The sequence below is a fragment of the Mchenga conophoros genome, linkage group LG11 (genome assembly GCF_057382185.1).
Source record: "Mchenga conophoros isolate Kocher_MC1m ecotype Shallow Benthic linkage group LG11, M_conophoros_male_GT1.1, whole genome shotgun sequence".
Lineage (NCBI taxonomy): Eukaryota > Metazoa > Chordata > Actinopteri > Cichliformes > Cichlidae > Mchenga > Mchenga conophoros.
Window position 1 is genome coordinate 20209299 of NC_140536.1, and position 20217 is coordinate 20229515.

General features: G+C 41.2%; 1 protein-coding gene across 1 annotated transcript in view; it reads left to right on the plus strand.

Moving 5' to 3' along the window:
• Positions 1 to 13168: 13168 nt before the first annotated feature.
• Positions 13169 to 20217, plus strand: part of iglon5 (IgLON family member 5) — a 112516-nt gene continuing 105467 nt past the window's right edge. Inside the window, exon 1 of the mRNA XM_085291396.1 lies at positions 13169 to 13786. Within this exon, the coding sequence (XP_085147522.1) occupies positions 13726 to 13786 (61 nt within the window). The 5' untranslated portion in view covers positions 13169 to 13725. The remainder of the gene's footprint in view (positions 13787 to 20217) is intronic.

Genomic DNA, 20217 nt, shown 5'->3' on the forward strand with positions numbered 1-20217 from the left:
AAAGAGGTTAAATATCCACAGAGGGTTGATTGAGATAGAGGTGGGAACAAATCACATGTGAAAGCACTTAAGGTGGGGCAGATGGTCAGTAAACGAGGGAAAGGAACAACGGCACAAAGTAAACACCACAACAAGAAACAAGGAAACCTTGTAGCACAAAAACAAGCAAAAGTATTAAAGGGACATGTCAAAACCATCATATAATAACATTTGAAGCAGGTGAATAAGACCTTGATTTCCCCCACTTATTCTATAGTTCATTATAGTCATGAAAATAACAAAACTGATGTCTTAGAGCCAAAGCCTTTAGCATCTTTATCTGCCATTGTCCTGCATTTCCAAAGCGCTATGAACACATGTAAGTAAGCCACACCTTGGGCTGCGATTCTTATTGTCATAAGTAAAAGTATCAAGATGGTATATCCGATATGTTAACATGTAACACGATTATATGTTACTTGTCTAGGTATGCTCTGCTTTTATGTGTATATATATATATATATATATATATATATATATATGTATATATATATATATATATATATATGTATATATATATATATATATATATATGTATGTGTGTGTGTGTGTGTGTGTGTGTGTGTGTGTGTGTGTGTGTGTGTGTGTATTGCAGGCCTTTTATGACTACTGCACTAAACACTCTGTCTCCCTCCTATAGCACAAATGCATTCTTTTTAATGTGCAATTCAAAATTGGCTGTAGGTGTTAATGCGTGGGTTGATAATTGTCTATTTTCAGTGTTATCCCAGCTCTCACCTTATAGCTCCATCTGCTACACAAACCTAAGCTGGATAAATGGTTCAATAGGTGGATGGATGCATGGATGGATGGAATACTTTGATTGTGGCTGCTGTTTGTAAATTGTTCCTTAGAAGTCCCATTCTAACTATTTGTTTAACTTTCCTAGAGTGTGCGACTAGTATGGGTGCTGTGTTGGTGTGGCTTAAAAAAAACACTTCAGTATACTGTAATGAGCCGTACACCGGCATTTTACGCTACACATCATATTTGCACCAAAATGTCTCCTTCAGATGCCTCAGGACATTTCAGTAGAACCTGAGGAATTCTACTTGAACTGGCTATTAGTGCGCAAAAAAAGATGACCAAGCAAATGTTTGTGCTCCTGCTGCCTGATGCCTCACCTCGTAGTTATATTCTGCAGCGTCATCCAATGAAAACTGCTGTTTGGTCTCTGGGAAACAGCCTGAAGCCCCCTGGTGATGATCCTTGACAAGAACACTCAGACAGTTTTACACAGAAGTTGATGTTTGCTTTCTCTGCAAGTCTGAGGTCCATTGTGAAATGTCATACATGGAGGTGACCAAAATAGGACATCAAGGGGCCTAAAAATAGTAACTGGTCTGGGAAGAGGTCAACATGACATGACCTGAAGAAGATCAAGAAGAAATCTGTTTGTTATAAATCAGGTATGTTTATGATTTTTCATGACCTGCCTTGTAACATCTTTACAGTATATAGCACACTTATGTTTACGCATTAACACAAAGCGTGGACATGTAATTATTCTGGTATTTGGCCATAAACAAGTGTGGACTATGGAAAAACAAGATAACGTTATAATTTAATGTAACAGTTCAGTTTCAGTTTCTCAGTTTCAGTCTGAGTCAATGTGGTTGACAAACCAGCCAATATTCCCATCCTAAGAATCACACAAGTCATTAGCATGGCTGCAGAGCAAAGTGCCCATCTATTTTAGAAAATTGAATTATATATTTGGATGCATTTTTAAAGATTTGTACTTGGAGTTGAGTGGCAGACACAATATTGCTTTTGGACTTAATAAGACAAATGTAATGGTAACACCTCCATTATCCTTTTATTCAATAATTTTATCTCATAAAAAATGATTTTCAGAGTTGGTGGCCTCCTAACAGGTGGCATGCTGCCACGGTCTCAATGCCAAAATAGATTATCCTAAAGGTGATGCTATTTTGCAAATGCATGATAATGAGATTCTCACTGAGTTGCAAATCTGTTAGCGTCAGAAATTTCACTGAACGGCATTATAGCAACATCTGCCGTCCTGTCATGACAACTCTATCAAACAAGACAAAGCATTCGGTCTCAGTGTCTCACTCAGGTCCTGTGTCAGCAGAGAAGATCATCGGGGTCTCTCTACCCTCTATTGAGGACATCTACACCACACGCTGCATTCGCAAAGCCACCAGCATTGTGGCTGATCGGACACACCCCTCTCACACACTCTTTACACTCCTGCCATCTGGAAAAAGGTACCGAAGCATTCGGGCACGCACATCCAGACTGTGCAACAGCTTTTTTCCACAAGCCATCCGTCTCCTCAGCAAAAAGGGACTGACTGATAAACACGCACACACACACATACACTAACATTATCACTCAGCTTAACTCAAATACCTCAAAACATTGAGACTGGACTGACTAACCAACACAAAGCGCAAACACACTGACCTACACCACCAAACCATCGCACACACCAACCTGTAAATGCTCTTTTGCACAATATTATTACTAGATATATTATATATTATTATTTTTTTTTTGCACTAACTTGTCTTGTAGCACCTTGGTTCCTGGAGGAACGTTGTTTCGCCTCACTGTGTATTTTTAAACTGTATATGGTTGAAGTGACAATAAAGTTGAACTTGAACTTGAACAGTGTTCATTTCCACCCCAAATTGTCCTGTATCATTTCGCTAAGAACATTACAGTTCAAAAATAACACCCAAAACTTGGACACGACATCTGGTTAAACTTGATCAATGTGAATCCAGAAAAGAGATTTTGAGGGAGGTCAAAAGCGATGGAAGAAAAAGCTGCAGGGGCTGAGAGATAGATGGATATCAGCTGGGTGATTGAAATGCAGAGCAACACGGACGGACAAGTTGAGAAGCCGGTGATGCATCATTGATTGGCACCGTCTCAGAGTCAGGACAGATACTGCATCACCGCTGAGGTGTTCGATTCAAATTGACAAATGTTCAATCATGTTTTGGAAGGGTAGAATGTGTTTAATTATTGGGTGAAATGAGGGGTATATGTGACCAGTAAGCAGGGCAGAGGGGAAGGGCAAAACTGTAACTCCTATACACAAATTGCAGAGAAGCTTGGCGCTGTCAACAATCAATACATTAATTACGGTAGTGTGTGATAATCAAGGAGCGATGCTGATGACAGTCCTACTTTGATTAATGATTTCACTGGGAATCGGTCCAAGCTCAAAGCAAATGTGCCAGAACCGTGACATTAACAGTATAGCATATCTGGTATACGACTGTTTAAATGTCTCTTGATAGACCACGGTAAATGGGTTAAGGCACAGCCAAGAAATGAATGGCAGCACCATAAACAATCAAACATTTAATGGCACATTCCATTCCACTTAGTGTATTCAGTTCTGTGCAGTAATTGATTTTAAAAGCCAACTAGTTTGGTATCAAGAGTGCTGAATCTGTGTCTGGATAGAATTGAATGCACTGTAAGCATATTAAAGTCATGTTGAAACCTTTAATACTTCAGCTCACACAGTGCTTTATCTTCCTTCATCTCACAATTCGAGCCCTTGTGTTTTTTTTCCTCTCTTCCTCTAAATCTTTTTTCTTTGCAAGCATTACAAACACAGCAGAAACCTTCTGAGAAAATACAGTGTGGCACAGATTGATTATAGGTCTCTGTTAATACATTGGAGACCATCACAGTGTTGGGATGCTGCCGAGTTTTGAGGGGAAATGAATAAATCTAGCAGTAAATGCTTGTCTGATTGAACTGCACAAACAGCTGACTTTAGCTTCTTTTAGAATTTCGGTAAGTCTACAAACTGATGAGAAGTTTATAGCAATGATGAGTGTAAATACTTTTGTATACATTTCTGTTTGTCAGTGGAAACCTGCTCTTTCATTTCCCCCCATCAATCACACGTCCCACACTGCGGTACTTCTCGAGGCGAAAAAAAAATTAAAAAATGTTTCCAAGCAACTGCTGAACAGCTGAGACACAACTATCAAAGACAAGAATAAAAACACAGCACAGTTGTGTGCAAGGCCATTTAGCTGCTTCTTCAAAATAGTTTGGGGGTTAAGCTGAAAGAATCGATAGCTGCCCTTTCTGGTTCTTGTAAAAACATTTGTTATACTATGAGGCAGCACTGAAGTTATTACTACAAAACAACTTGCATGTTTAGCATGATTTTGTAGGTTTAAGGGTCTCATTCATCATTCAGTGGATTTTTTTTTTATCTGACTTCCACGGTTGCATTTATTTTTCAGTGTCAGAAATCATCTCTTTCGTTTGTTTAAACACAGGCAGGAGGCATTTTTAAAATCCAGGCACTCATTATTTTGAAAGGCAACGAGACATAGCTGTATATTGCTTCTGAGAGGAATGTACTGGATTTTTCATTAAGCCATGAACAGAAGTCAATATGGTACTTACATGTTTGGCAATTTTTCCTTCTGCTTTGAAAACTTGCTCCATGTGTTGCTGCTAAAGGCTTGGCAAATGATGGATTCACTCTGTTGCTTCACTCAAGCATCTCTTATTATCAGTATACTGACTTTGAAACAAACATTCTCACTTGGTAATCTTTCTTGCAAAACTGTACAGCAGCCACATCAGCACTCTGCTGATAATGAACTAATGGCTGCCAACATATTGCATGCGCAGCACCAGTTCTGCAGCACAGAATGCTTAGCAATGCCAGCCACATCCAATCAAGACATTGCTCCAGAACTCTGTGGAGGTTACCAAGTAAGAGGACAGAGCAAAGGAAGCACATATGTAATGAGTTGCAGTGGAAACTAGAGCGGGGTAGATAGAGAATGCGATAGAGGAGTAGAAAAAGAGTGAAACATATAAGGCGAATGGACTGGATGAGCTGGCGAGAGCGGATTGCAGAATTGCGTCAATGATAAGAAATGGTGAAATCAATTCTGCACAAATTGAGGCAGTTTGATTTGTGAGTGAAAAAAAGGAAATAGTGATGAGAGTAGTTACGGGAGAAAGGAGGGAGCGATGGAAGGGTGGTAGAGAAATGGATGTCACCTATAGGTGACTAGACGCCAGTGGAGAAGTTTATTTTTAGGTTAGTTTAATGTTCTTACTTTGGACTAATTTGTACTTTGATAAAAGCATCATCAATAACTATCGTCATTTATTAACTCTTTTGTTTATTTATTCTCTTTTATTCACAATTCATTTCCTCTCTTCGTTAAAGCCATGGTAATATTAGTCCCTAGTGATCTTTAAGATAAATGAGAATATCTACAGTACCATTATTCTTTCACCTCCTCTTGGCAGAGTTGCTGGACTGTGTGGGTTGCCTTGTGTGTCTGACAGTGTGTATCATCATTCGATTTTTACTTTTCTTAACTAGGGGAACCTTGGAGAAGCAATTAACAGATAATAATAAATCTGATGATTCCCAGTGGCGTAATTGTTTATTGTACTCAAATTATAGATGCTGTGATAATAATCACAGATGATTTATGGATCATTACAACTCTAAAAGAGCTGCACATGCTCACATGGTCCTAAAAAGCAACTATTAATTTAAACATATAGCTCTCATTTTGCACACAGCCCACTGCCAGTCTTGCTGGACTACAGTCACACTGAGAGGCAGGAATGCATTTGTGCATCTGCTAAATTCATTACTGCAAATATAAAAACTACCTGTCTGTTTGTCTGTGTCCCTGGCCTTGCTCTCTCTCTTTTTCACTCATCCACTTATTCCCTTTTTACACCTCGGGCAAAAAGCGAGGTTCCTCTCCTCATTAACCTCCCTGCCTCTCTCTAGCTCACCTCAGGCCAGCCCCACCTTAAGCTGCACTCATTACTGCTGAATGGGCTCAAGCTGGGTAGACGGAAACTGAACTGAAGTTGGGAAGCAGAGAGAAGGTAAAACGGGGCAAGACAAATAGTCGGTTGAAGAGGGAAGACAGTCATAATGGGTGAGAGACGGGATAAAAAAAGAAAGAAAGTGAGACAACAACTGGGGGGGGGGGGGGGAGAAAGGTGCTTTAGTGTGGTTAAAGGAGAAAAGAATAAAAGAGACCGAGCGACCAAGACTACCAGGGCAGAGAATCCATTAGAGAACTCATGAGTGGCTAAGATGATATAAGCAGACATGCTCAAAGCTTAAAACTGTGCCACTTGGCGTGGTTATGCTTGATAGATACCTACCTTCAGAAACCTGTTATTCATCAATGCCACATTTCTGTTGGAACGAGACCAACAATTCATGCTCTGAACAAAGTGTTTCACAGTGTGGACCTATCTTTTCTAACATTTTCACCAGACTGAAGTGCTTTTATAGACCTGTCTGCAGCGCCTTTATTGCTGAGTCAGAGTTCAGTAATCCTAACAGATTTATCATTGATTAATGAGTTGCTGCTTTAAGTACAACAATTATGGATAGAAATGGATACAAAAGTACTCTTGATGATAATGAAGCAAACTGTTTTGTTTTTGCCACTGCTAAATGTTCTGCTTTTTGCTACCCAGATCTATAGGATATGTAGGTGATTAATGGCTTAAGGAATGCTCTTTAAGAGCTATCATTAAGATTTTCATCTTCTGTTTTTTTAATTAGAAGGGGATCGTTTGCGGAGTGAGGGGCAGAACTTGTTCTCAGAGAGAGGAAAATTAACAGCGCTCAGCATCAAAAGCCTCCTCAAGGCCACAAGGCAAACAGCGGACGCTAACTAAGGCAATGATGTGACATGAAACATGACTGGCCGTTCTGACATCAGTCTTCTCTAATAAAGTAATTATGCTGATGTTTTTTTGTCATTATACTTCAATAACACCAGTGACTTGGATCTAGAAAGTAAGAATGCTGCGATGATGGAAAAATTTGATAGAGTGGAGAATTAAGCACTGAGCAGCTCCTTCAGTGGGAGACTGCGGCACCCACGGTGTGGGACGGAGAGATTTCGCAGGTCTTTCCTCCCCACTGCTGTCAGACTCCACAACAAAGACTTTAACTGAACAAACACACACATCCACACATGTGCAATAACACTAAGTGCAATAATCTTTTCTGGCATCGTTGTATTTTTACTCAGTTGTATATAGCATTCGTATTCTATTTTTATCTTATTGTATATTTTTATTCTATTTTATTCTACTGTATATAGTATATTATTTTATTCTATTCTGTACAGCTGTGTACTGTATTTATTCTTATTGTATTCTAATTTTTGCGTCATAACTTTTGCACTGTCCACTTCCTGCTGTGACAAAACAAATTTCCCACGTGTGGGACTAATAAAGGTTATCTTATCTTATCTTATCTTATCTTATCTTAAAACGAATGAAAAATAGCAGTTGCATTTTAAAAGCCATGAAACAGAGTGAGCGCAAAAGAAGGAGAGAGTGTTAAGCAGCAGACATGATTAAATTCCATCATCTATTATGACTCGGCTCGACGCTTTCATCTGGTTTCAAGGCCGAACTCTCTGACGCGCTCGGGCTCCGTTCTCAAAAGGTGACTCTTCCTGTGCCTTGTTTTGCCATTTATTATTACTATTACTCCATGCCTATGAGGAAACACATCCATGTATATATGCCCATGTATGCCCACACACACTTGCCCAGACACTCATCATTAGCAGGGGTAAGATCCTTTCAATTTGACTTTCAAAGGGAGAAACTTTTAGTCTCCCTCTATTCACTTCTTATTTTTTTCCTTCCGTTAAACATTTTTTGTTCCTCTTTTCTCTTGTCGAGCTTTTCTTTGTCATCTTCTCTTCAGATTCTAATGCACTTTCTCTATTTCAAGGTACTTTGCAAGCATGGAACGTTGTGGCAGCAGCAATCGGCAATAAAAACAATTGCGTGCTTAAAAAGGATGTTATAACGTTAACTAGTGAGGCTCTAGCAGCAAAGGTTGTGTCAGCAGTGGAAATGAACTAAATTAGCAGGTTCTGGTTAAAGAATCCCTTTTTTAAAATTAAAATCTATCCCAACATTTTTTCTCAATTTTAAAAGTTTGCACAGGATGAAAACCAATTAAATGACAGGCGAAGTGTTAACGTCACTCGACCTCTCTCGTCTTCTTCTGACCTACCACTCCCAGCTTTTTCCATCTCATCTTTTTCACATCAATCAAATATCCTAACACCCCCTCCACACACACACACACACACCTCCCACCACACCTAGTCCCACAGATCCAGCTATCAATCTTCGTCCGTAATCCCCCATATGAATCTCCTACTTCTTCCCCATTCTTGCCTTCTTCCATCTGCAGTCCTCCATTTTCCTGGCAACAGGGAGCTCATATCATAATTCCTCTTCAGCTTCTTTCTTTCTTATCCCTCCATGTTCCATATCATCCTTTCTTGCTTTTCCCCTCCCTGTCTGTATGCTTCCTTGCACCTCTTGGGATGACATAATTCAGGGGACAAGCCTTTCAAGACCAAAGACTCTCACTCGCTCTGCCTGTGTCCCGCTTCCCTTCAATCCTTCTCTGTGGGGTTCTCAGAGGGACAGTGATTACAACCAAGCGACTGATGCCTCTGCCATGCCAATTAATGTGGGGGGCTTAAAGATGGAGCAAAGAGAAAGAAGGAAAATGTGCCTGTGCCCGCATCTCCACACATTACCATATTAAACAGGCTGGTGGGGCATCTCAGCCCAACTGGTAGCTTTAAAACAGACACTTCAGGGACAGGTTTCCCCAGCCAGACATACTCCAAGTCAGACATGTTTGCATAAACTGCCCCACTCTCTCCAGACAAGCTTGGCGACGTGTCCTTCTGTGTTTGTCCTTACAGTCAAGGTGCTAACATTTGACATTATAGTATGGGTCTGCTTTGTAATTGGGTGTGAAATTACTGTCATTCCAGCCTAGGCACTAACATTGTCTGAGTGACTCTGCCTGTGGGTGATAGGTGCATAGAGTCAGGCATACACTGCACATTTGAGCACAGACAAACCTGGCCATGCTACAATGCATCATACACCAACGTGTTTTAAAGTTATAATCCATCAAACTAACTTCAATGTTCCTCCTCCTGTTGAGTAATGATGCACTCAATCCCACTGTGGCCATTCATACTCAGCCATGCATCATGACCCGCTTCGTACATCAGTTATACTGAGCAAAAAACCCAAAAAACAAAACACAGTGACTCTAACAGTTTGCCACAAGAAAGCCAGGAAAGAATCAAAGAAGCATGCTAGCTCTGTTTAATTGCACCGCGACAGCACCGTGGCGCTTGTTAGCCAAGTACAAGAAGAACTACAAGATAATGGTCACTCACTGAAGTCACAAAACATGGGAATGGTGATAGTGTAACATTTTTGCAGTGAGAATTGGATTATTAAGACAAAAGTTAGTTGCAGTAATTGGTTACTGTGGCTAAAAGAACCTTCACTTACAGAGAAATTAAAGACTGAAGCTAAAAACAGAAAATCTACTAAAGGTCAGAGCTCTGATATGACTACTCTAATTAGTGTTACTTTGGAACAAGATGAGGTCTTTCTCCTCGGCAGTGTCTCCTGCTGCACTGTCAGTAAGAAGGTCTTTTCATTCTGCTAGTATATTACAAATTTCTTTTTCTAACAAAGGTGCCCAGTTCCTCTTTAAGCAGCCCCGCGCAGCCACTTCGCCTCAACCAGTCTTTTGCATTACTTTGCCTTCAGCCAATATTTATAATTACTGCTGAAGTGCACGCTCATGCTCATTCCTGACCTTAAACATGTACTTTGCAAGTTGTATTATGTACTTATCTTTTCGTGCTATTATGTTGATTTTGTTTCCTATTCCATTTTCTACTCGTTCATCACAAACATGTGCCCTCCATCAACACAGTTTGAGATGAAAAGGGGTCTTATTGAGCCCTTGTTTAGTGCAGCCTCTCCAAGTCTGCAGGAGCCCTCAATCCCAGCTCACTTCTCAACGCTGCACACTGATGCAGAATTAATATGATTGCTTGTGTTCTTCTCTGCAGTTTCGCCCTCCGTGGGACTAAAACCAGACACTGGACCATTAATGCCTTCAGATAAAAAATAATAATAATAATATTTAATAAAATAGAAAACATCAAACCAGGCTTAACAGCCATAATGACTCTAAAGTGAATAATCAGAACCTATGACGAGATAATAACGCTCTTTAATTCATTCCTGTATATTTCACCCTCAAATGATAAGAGAACCCCTATTCAATAAATGATTATTTATCTTTGTAGCTCCAACATGAAATATCTGCCGTGTGCTCAAATTGGCACCTCTCAAAAGATGAAGCACACAATAGGAGAAAATGATGGTCGGGCTCGTGCTGCTTTATCATCACATGCCATAAACACTAGGTGATTGTGTACAGTTTTTCAGTTGTTTATATGTAGCAAGTACACTAAAAACATAGATTTATATTTCACCGAACATCCATCCTCTACTGTTGTTTTCTTTTCATCGTGATTTTTTTATACTTGTGTATTAATTTATGTTTTTGTATTTATATTTTTGGGAGCTTTGATTTTCTTTGACTTCCCATCGATGTCACTTGAGGTCCTGCTGGGTAGAGGTGGGTTTATGCTATATTGCTTGTGCTGTTTCATTGTAAGACTGCAGCCTTGACAATTTTTTTAAAAAGCCTACTGATAAATTTATATGTGCAGTGTAACACTTGTTAACCCACTTCCTGTGTGTCCTTCTGACTCATGTTTTTATTTCACTTACAGCCCACAATTTGCAAAGCTAACTTGTGTAATTTTGAGGAAAAAAATAAAGAAACCTAAAAACAAAATGGGACAAATGATGTTTCCACTGATTCACAGGCTTCTAGTGCTCAGCAAGAATATCTAGTAACTTGCCATACTTTGGCCTCACTTTTTCATCGTGGGAGGAAGCAGAAATTTCCATATGATGATGCATGTCACTCTTTGTAAAAATTAAGAAATATTCCTCTGGCTCAGCTCCGCTTTCCTGCTTACACTGTGCTCAAGGTGTCATGCAGTTTGATGGGAGCTGACGAGGTCTGAGGGTAATTGGCTGTGTAAAGTCTGCGTCAAAATGCAAATTTATGTCAACATTTTCTCAGGTGTTTCTACTTTTATCGCAAAACTTGGAACAACAGAGTACAAACAAACTGCAATTTGTGACAGGTCTATAAACAATATTTGTGAGTACACAGGAACTCAGTTGAATTACTGATTGCAATCATGAATACCATTAATGAAGCTTCCCAAGTGCAAATACTGTATCTCTTGTTTGGATCAGAGTTTTTAGCGTCACACAGAGCCAATCCTTCTATGCTAATGTGGACGCCGTAAAATGGCTGTCCTGCGGCATTTACTGAACGTCCAAGTGAAGAGCAGGAGGAGGATATGCTGATTAGAGGAACAGTATACCATGCTGTGCTTGGCTGAGTTGTTTTGTGCAAACAATAGCAATATAAGCCCTTTTTAAAAATAAAAAAATAACATAATTCAGGCCAAAGACCAGACCTAGACGGCATTTATCAAGCTCTTTTGTAGCGTTACTGACCACTCAAAGCACTTCACGCTATAAGCAATCTACACAGTGCTTCGCTCTATACACTTAAGTGCTTTGTTTCACATCTAAACCTATGGGCAATTTAGAAACACCAATTAACCCCGCATGAAGGTCTCTTTAATGTAGAAGGAAACCCAGGCAGGCACAGGCAGAACATTTAACTCACACAGAAAGACTTCTGGAAAGACCTGTTGTCTTTATGCTGGTGCTCCTGTGATCTTTATACCTTTGGCAAAATAAAAAGAGGACTTGTATTGATTGTATGTCTCTGTCGGATCGTTTTCTTCATCACAAATAATGAAATCAGACAGTAGGATTTTAAAACAGTAGCCAATGGTTAATATTATAAACATTATTGGCTCCTGATTCACTCTACTTTATAAGATCTAATTAATATAGAATACTATTTATAATCAATTCACCCTCTATACATAACTAATGCTGAGCTTTGATTAGCTGATTCATTAATCAGAGTTTTCTTAGTGCTTGTCCGTTCACCTTCCTCCATCTTTCATCTGAGGGAGATATGTAGTCCATTTATCCCCAGCTGTATTTATTCTAACTCTCGATTATAAATCACCAAGCAAAGCTTTATTACTTATGCACTTAGGGGTAATAAAGCATTAATTGGTTATCCTGGGAATAAAGAAACAAATGGAACAGTTAATCAGCTAATATGAAAATAATAGTCTCAAGGATGTGATCAATTCTGCAAAAAAAGAATGTACTCCAGGGCACTGAATAAGCTGTATGTTACTACCGGTAACTGAAAAGGCCAGCCGATGTGATGCAATATGACTGTAGTGAATTGCCAAATGTTGGGAAAGTATGCAAAAAAAAATGTTATCAAAGTTTTCTGAGATTCATAGCTGCCTATCTGTGTCTCCTTTTTAGCTTTAAAGCAAGATGATTAACTCACAGTGTGAATGGCCCTTTAGATCTTTACAATAGGCAACTGCTTTTTCCGCTTTTAGTACCAGATGCAGCACAGACACTAACATGTTTACAAATGGCTCATTAGGACTCCTGCATAAATATAAAGTGTCTCTCTAAATGGGTTTATGTTGCCTACCATTAAGTCAGGAGCGTAATCAGATGGGGAATTTTCTGCAGCGCCACAGACATCAATCAGTCCAGCGCAAAACTTTAAAGTGTGCGGTTTTCTCGTGCTCTTCACAAACTTCACCATTTTCTGTATCCCCTGACATATATTTACATCAACTGGGCAATATATTCCCACGACAAGATAGCCTGTCATTCTCCCTCATTTCGTTTTCATACATCATGTACAAAGCCTACCAGCAGAGCCGATGTGGCTTCACCTGTCCCTTAGCCTTCACCTGTGTTCCCCTGTAGTTAAAACGCCTGCGTGTCCGCCCTCTGGACTGTTTTCTCTGAGTACTGCAGCATCACCAAACCGGCTATAAATCACATTGCATTATCACCGCGCCGTGCTTTGCCTCTCGCTGTGCCCGCCCACCGCACGGCTTCGATTGGCCTGTGCAGGTCCTTGGTCGGCCTCTCTGAGCGGGACATCGGCGCAATCGTAAATCCCGCCTCCTGCTTCGGGATCGGTGATTGGAAGAAGGGGTTTTCTGCTAACTGTCAGTCAGGCTCTTTTCTTTTCGTGAGTCTCGCATTCAGTGCTGCTGCCTGCGACGCGCTGAGTGCGGAGCGAGGAGACGCGCTGCATACCAACAGAGACATACGGAGAAGGCTAATTTTTGGCCAGGACGCACACAGACCCCATCCCGCTCTGTGCCAAAAACAAATTTATATCTGGTCATTGGACAGTTTACATTTTAACCTTTCTTCTCATGCATTTTCTGAAATATTTTTTCTGTCCTTCAGTGAACTAAAAAGCCAATCAAGTGTCTGGGATATTTGTTCTTTCTGCTGTATTTTTTTTTCTGGTTGAGGGATTCTGCTCCGAAGAAGATAAACAGCCCTACCCACCCCTCTCTCTCCAACGGGAGTCACCAAAAGGAAAAGTCAAGACTGATGTTTTCATCCACTCACATGTAGAAGCGTTTGGACTATTACTGTTGACACTCGTTCACTGGGTCTTTGTTTTAATATATATATATTTATATATATTTAATCAGATTTCCCGCAACTGCACCCTAAGGGAGGAATACCGAGACATTTGGCTGCAAAAAAGGGAAAAAAAAAAACAAGCATAAAATCAATCAGAACTCCATCATGGGCTGCCCCCTCTTGCGGAACGTGTTTGCTGCTCTGATTCTGGTTCTGCTGTCTAAAGGTAAGTTCCTTATGAGCTACTTTATTGATGTGCTGACGGTTCTGTGCTGCTGCGCCTCTACGCATGCATCTTTCATTTTCTGAAAAGCGGTTGTGGAGGTGAATACTAATGACGATGATGAGGAGGGGGGTGTTCTACCTGCTTGTGAATCACGCGTGTCTGCCGTGTACTACGCTCCAGCCTTCTATTTGCTTACACACGGAGATGTAGAGAAATGCTGTGTGTGTTTTTGTGCGGGCGCACACCAGTATGCGCGTACACGTGAGCGCAGCGCCAGGTTCATCTCTAAGCCAACCTCGTGGTTGAGTGTATAAGCACGAGTGATGCATATTAAGATGTTTACTACGGAAAGAATTGACTCGCATCCGCGGTCTTCTGTTAACATTCCTTTACGTGGCATGGACTGCCCCCGCGCGCACGACGCAGCATCAGTGCGGGTGGGGGTTGTGAAGTTAACGTGAGTAAGGGTAGTAGCAATGCAGAGACTCGGGAGATAGCCTGTGTTTTGTTCTCTCACTTCAAAACCAAGGCCGAGAGACACAGAAGGCTACATGTTGAAGGATGGACAGTTGGGAAGGCTTAGGGTTTCCAATATGCGCTCGCTGGGTAGTCAAGCTTTAATTCCCTGTTTTATTACTGCTATAAAACATCCTCCCAACAGCTCTACAAAAGAGACAAACACACTTCATTCATCTCCTCTGAAATTCCTCCACTTAAAACTGTTTAGTCCTCAGATAACTTTCACAGCCCACATGATGTGGAGGGTATTTAGGCTTCTTTATTATGAGGAACACAGACTTGAGTGCTGATTTTCAAAAGTCTTCTAATATCTTCCTCTAATAATCTCTCCATGCTATGGGATGTCCCACCATATATTAACCTGTGCAGCGGATTCTCACCATGCACTGTAATTTCCCCCTGCCCATCCATCATGGAAAAAACACACACAAACACGCACATACACATGAGCACACAAATATACACACCTGGCTCAATTAGTCCTGCCTTAGTCCTGTGGGAAATCAGTATATAAATAAATTACTCTGGCCCTTAATAACAATAATTGATGTGTCAGTGCAATAAGATGTGAGGTTAACAACCTGCAGATGCAGACGGGCCCAAGCCCCCTTCGCCTGGGCTCCTTGTGGGCAGGAGAGCCCAACTGGTCATGGTTGGCTTGACACAGCAAGCCCCTTCTCCACACCAGGCAGCGAGCAGACGGACTGCCCTGCAGGATGTACACAGCACACAAACACAATAGGCTCAGCACCTCACAAAACGAGCCCTGCAATCCCATTGAGTCTCGTTTCAGTTTTAAGCCGTTTGCGTTTGGACCCATGGGTTTTGTGATGTGAAGGTGTGACCGATAATTTAAGCCACAGTTGCGGAATGATTGAGTATTGATGGGAATTGTGCACACCAGATTCGTCTTGGAGAGAGTTCCTGCCTGCTCCTATGAGTTTCTGTAGGTCCACAGTGTGTCCATCTTTTGAGGTAAAGAGCATGCATTATAAAGGAAGAACAAGACTGTTAAAAGGGCACCGTTCCCTGGTTGATAAATCATGCAGCAGTGGAATAATCTTTTGAATCTGTGCCCCTGACATTCAAGCAAGTGTCGTGTGCGTGGTTTAAATGGTTAACCAAAACTGTTTAGTAGATTTGTTATTTCCTGTGAGTTTTTATTTCCTGTTTAATGATGTACAAGATGAAAATCTCTAAATGGTTGTACGGCTTTTACGGTATGTTATTCATTTGAAGACATTTCTTCCTCTGGAGATATTTCATCCCCTTATTAATACTCATTTAGTCATTCATATCATGAATGACCAATATTTTTAAGAGAGCGGCATTGTACTTCACAGTGCCATACCAACCAGGTCAACAAAGGTCTTTTCTGTGCTGCATAACACCATTAGGCTATTCAATGGTTTCCTACTGGCTTGGCGTGTGAATGCACAAACCTCTCCATGGGTGTTGCAGCCAGACCCTGGCTTGACATCATATCTTTCTCTTCCTCATTAATTTTCTCTTTTTTCTTAAAATGCATGAGTACCATTAGGCTAGAATGGTGGATGGCCACTCATATGTGCAGTAAAATACCTGCATATTTCTTGCACAAAAGCTGCCTGCAATTACTCCAAAACTGTTTCATCAGTGAACCAGGCCAGTGATGAAAGATTAAGGCTGGAGTCGATCTCCACACACCTCCACACAAAATTAAACAATTTACCCTCTGTTCAGATGATTTCTGTTATGACAGAAACCTGAAATATCTAATAATGAGAATAACAGCCTCGCTGATTCAGTGAAAAGTGAAGATGACAAGAGAAATTGCTCCAGCTTAAAGGTCACAGCAGAGGACATTTAAGGTTATTTCAAAGGATATTATGTTAATGCTGTATTTGGATGTTAAAAGAGTTCTACCTTACAGACATGGATCGGCTCCATTGCAAGAAATTCAACTTTGACAATATACTGAATACAAAACATAGTAAGTTACTAACGTTTAAATAGCCCAACAGATGGATTTTCCCACCAACATGATAGAGGTCGTTGTAAGAGGAAGTGTGCAGGGCAGGAACACAGGTGAAAACAAGTGGGGTCGCTTTGTAGCCCGCCATCCTTATTGTTTCAGCAACATATGGGGGCCAAGTGGGGTCAATGCACATTGCACATGTTAGCACGTAAGCACCTCCTTCTTCCCTGTCTCCTCTCCCTCTCTCTCTCTCTCTCTCTCTCTCTCTCTCTCTCTCTCTCTCTCTCTCTCTCTCTCTCACACACACACACACACACACACACACACACACACACACACACACACACGCACACACACACACACATTCAACTGGATCACCAGTCTTGGCTTGGAGATGAAGAGAAGGGAGATGCCAGCATCAACAGATGCCTAGTGCTCCTATTCTGGAGGGGTCTCTGCTTTTTCTCCCTCCCTTTGAAATCCACGGTCTCTCTGTGCTGTTGTTCTCCATGTTTGGCTTACAAATGGTTTGCCATTTTGGCAGGTTTTATGTATCTGCAAATGTTGGAGTAAGAGGGCCTGGATTTGGGCTGAAGAGCTTTGGGGACTAAGGTTGGAGGTATAACCAGCCTTGAGAGGGCCTGTGGTCTGAATATTTTCCCTGAAGGTTTTGCTTTTTTATTTTGCTCGATGTTGTGTGGTCGACTTTAGTGCAGAGCATTGAGCGTCATAAACGGAATAATTTCCTCACATGTAGTGAAGCAGATCAGACCTAAAGAACACTCAGCTGTGACTGGGGCGGCTGTGGCTCAAGAGGTAGAGTGGGGCGTCTACCATTTGGAGGGTCAGATGTTTGCTCCCTGGCTCCTTCAGTCTGCACATTAAAGTATCCCTGGGCAAGATACCGAATCAGGAGTTGCCCCTGTTTGTTGCTTTGCTTTTTTTCAAACCTCATATTAAAAAAGTGGAATAGAGGGGAGAATAAAGTTGAGATTTTTCCAGTCTTAAAGTACAAGAAGAATTTTGCAAATGTACCAAATGTTATTACTTCTGACTTAAGACAGTGTGAAATCACTTGAATTGTCTAAATTAAATACTACCACCAGAAATGAAATGGCTATTGTAACTTTACTTGAATTGTGAATGCAGCACAATGAGTTATGATTCATGGCAACCACTAGCAGTATTTGTATTGAATCAAGGTTTTAAGGATGCATCTCAGGGACTGTAAAATGCAACCAGTTCATTTTAATCTTTATTGTCTGCAGTAGGGAGCCTCTGCTTCCGGCATACAAGAACAGAACACTCCAAAGTTGATTGTTGGGTGCATAAAACAGATTAAAAGTGCAGTTGCGGTAGCAATAGTATTAAATGACCAAAAGACCAAAACAGAAAATGACTTCTGCTGTGTTGGTTCTTGTTGCCTTACTGTGTGAGGTTTTCCAGCCGTTTTCCAGCATATCCAATTAGTTTATCAGGGATGAATAACCCCTCAAGCAATGACCGTTTGATCTGTCGTGCTGAAGCTGAAATCTGCGTCTCATAGAGTTTGAAGCTATCTGAGGTCATGGGTTCAAGTCCTTTGAGGATGGTTACCTAGAGTACTGGTGTGGTTGGTAGTTGGGTTCAGCATCACCTTACTGCCCTTGAGATTGTTCCTGTCGGTCATGATTAACACTTTCATGGGCCTCACATATTGGTTTGGCAGGATTGGCAATTACATGTGATGTCAGTGTTATAAATAATAATTACTGCGAGGTTTGTTTACACTTATATTTATAGTTAAAATATAGGATATGGAGTTCAGCGTAATGGAAAGTAACCAGACTGCTTTCAACCTGGGACACGTGGTTATACAGACTAAAATTACCACTGTAATTCATTTTGTTACAACCTCCCCTCATCTTCCTCTTCTCCCACTCCCAGCCTGAATATGAACTTTATTGTTGGTTTCTCAGTGTTATGAATCCTTATGTTTTATTTATTCCAAGTGAAGGATCATTCAAAAGGTAGCTGAGTGGGTGTATAAGCAGTAGTAAGCAGTGGCTTGCGTATTCATGTGGACTTGTGCCCACAGAGGGACATATGGACTATTGAACATATGTGTGCACACACCGTGGAATAGTCCCTTTACTCGGGCCATTGGGAAGATGAATTTCAGCAATTTTCCCACTAAAGGTGTTAGCAGTAAAATCAATGGAAAGCCAGTGAAAACGTGACATCTTTTCATATACATCAGTGTGTCTATTAATAACTCTCAATGTTCTTCTCAATAGCATTCACATAGAGAAATCAAATAAGTCTCTGAACAGTGCAAATTTCTTCCATTTGGGCCACGAGACTTCAGTCCACAGTGCAGATTTAGCTATCTGCAGGGAAAAGGAGAAACACGAAACAGATATTTTCTTGTTTGGTTATGTGGAGATGTTATACATTTAGGAGGAATGAATACTGTTGGAAACAGAGAAAGAGAATAGCTTGTGATTTTCTTGCCTCTATTCCGCTTCCTTCTAGTCTTTTTTTGTGCCACAGAGTTAGTGTCACTGGAAACACAATTCAGATTAGTGCAGGCGGCTTGTCCTCAGGGAGCCGGGAGGGACGAGGGTCCCGCTTTTCTCCCTGTCCTCATTACCAAAAGACAAGGAGCTCGCCGGCAAATCAATGGAAAAGGCTTAGGCACTAATGCAGGCCATGTCTGGCGATGGGACTTAGCTTTGTGTGCGTTTTTGTGCCTCGGTGTGTTCATGTCCCATTTTGTGTGTGTGTGAAAGTTTAATCATTTGTGCTACAACAGAAGGCTGGAGAAAAACATTAGTTTCAAACGACTGCTGAATTGCTCGCTGTTGGAATAACCTCAAAAGTCCTGGTTAACTGCGCTGATATTTACCATGGGGGCGTATGATAGCACAGAAGCCCTTTAATTATGCGGAGATAACGTAAGATTCATCTGTGAATCCATTTAGTCCAGTATTAACGCCGTTCCCATTGCAATTATAATGGCTCCGGGCATTGTTGCCATGGCTACTACTACTACTTCAATAGCCAGCAGTTGTGTACAACTTCCTTTACACAGTCAAAAAAAAAAGTGGAAAAAAAGAGCAGCACCTTGGTCTTTCCCATCAACAGCCCCCTGCAGTGTATGTTGGTATAAAAATATGTGGAACGATCCACGTGTCTCACCGCTCAATCTGTTCTTGCTCTGCTTGATGCGGCTGTCTGTCTGTTGTTCTTGCATTTGCCTTCATCCCTCGCGTGTCCTATTTTGTTTACACAGGTAAAACTACTGGGTGCAACAAATGCTAAATAATGGTTTTATGTTGTGGATTTTCAGCCGCGCTGCTGCCTCTGACATCTCGTGGCGCTGGAGGTGTTCCCGGGTCTGCGCGAAGGGGAAGGGAGAGCAAGAAGGAAGGGGGAGAAATAAATAAAACTGAGGAAAACAGATCAATAAATATTTCAGCAGCTGCTCCCTTCACAGACTTCTCCTGAAGCCATAAGAGATGGAAAGAGAGACAGGGAATGGGGAGGGATGGATAAAGTGGAAGAAAGACAGGGGGAGAACAGGGGTAATTGTGTTCCAGACACTCATTCGCAGTGAACGAGAAAGATGGAGAGTGAACGAGAGCAACAAAAAATGGGGATAATTGTGTCCCAGACTTTTATAGACAGAGAGAAGAGGCATGAGTGAGGGGTGGAGAAGCGACACAGGGCGTGCTAACGAGCACCACATACCAACATTGTCTTCCATGGGAACAAAAAAAGCCATCTGAGAGCAAGAGAGAGAGAGAGCTCCCAGACTTTGGCACTCTATAATAGTGACTATAATAGTAAGAGTCTCTCTCTTCCTGACTTTCACGTAATTTTAATTCCTGTCAGGAGTTAGCAGCAAACCGTGTGGGTGTTTGCAGTTTGTGCAGCGAGTATCTCTAAATGATAATGAGCCGGTCAACAGCTG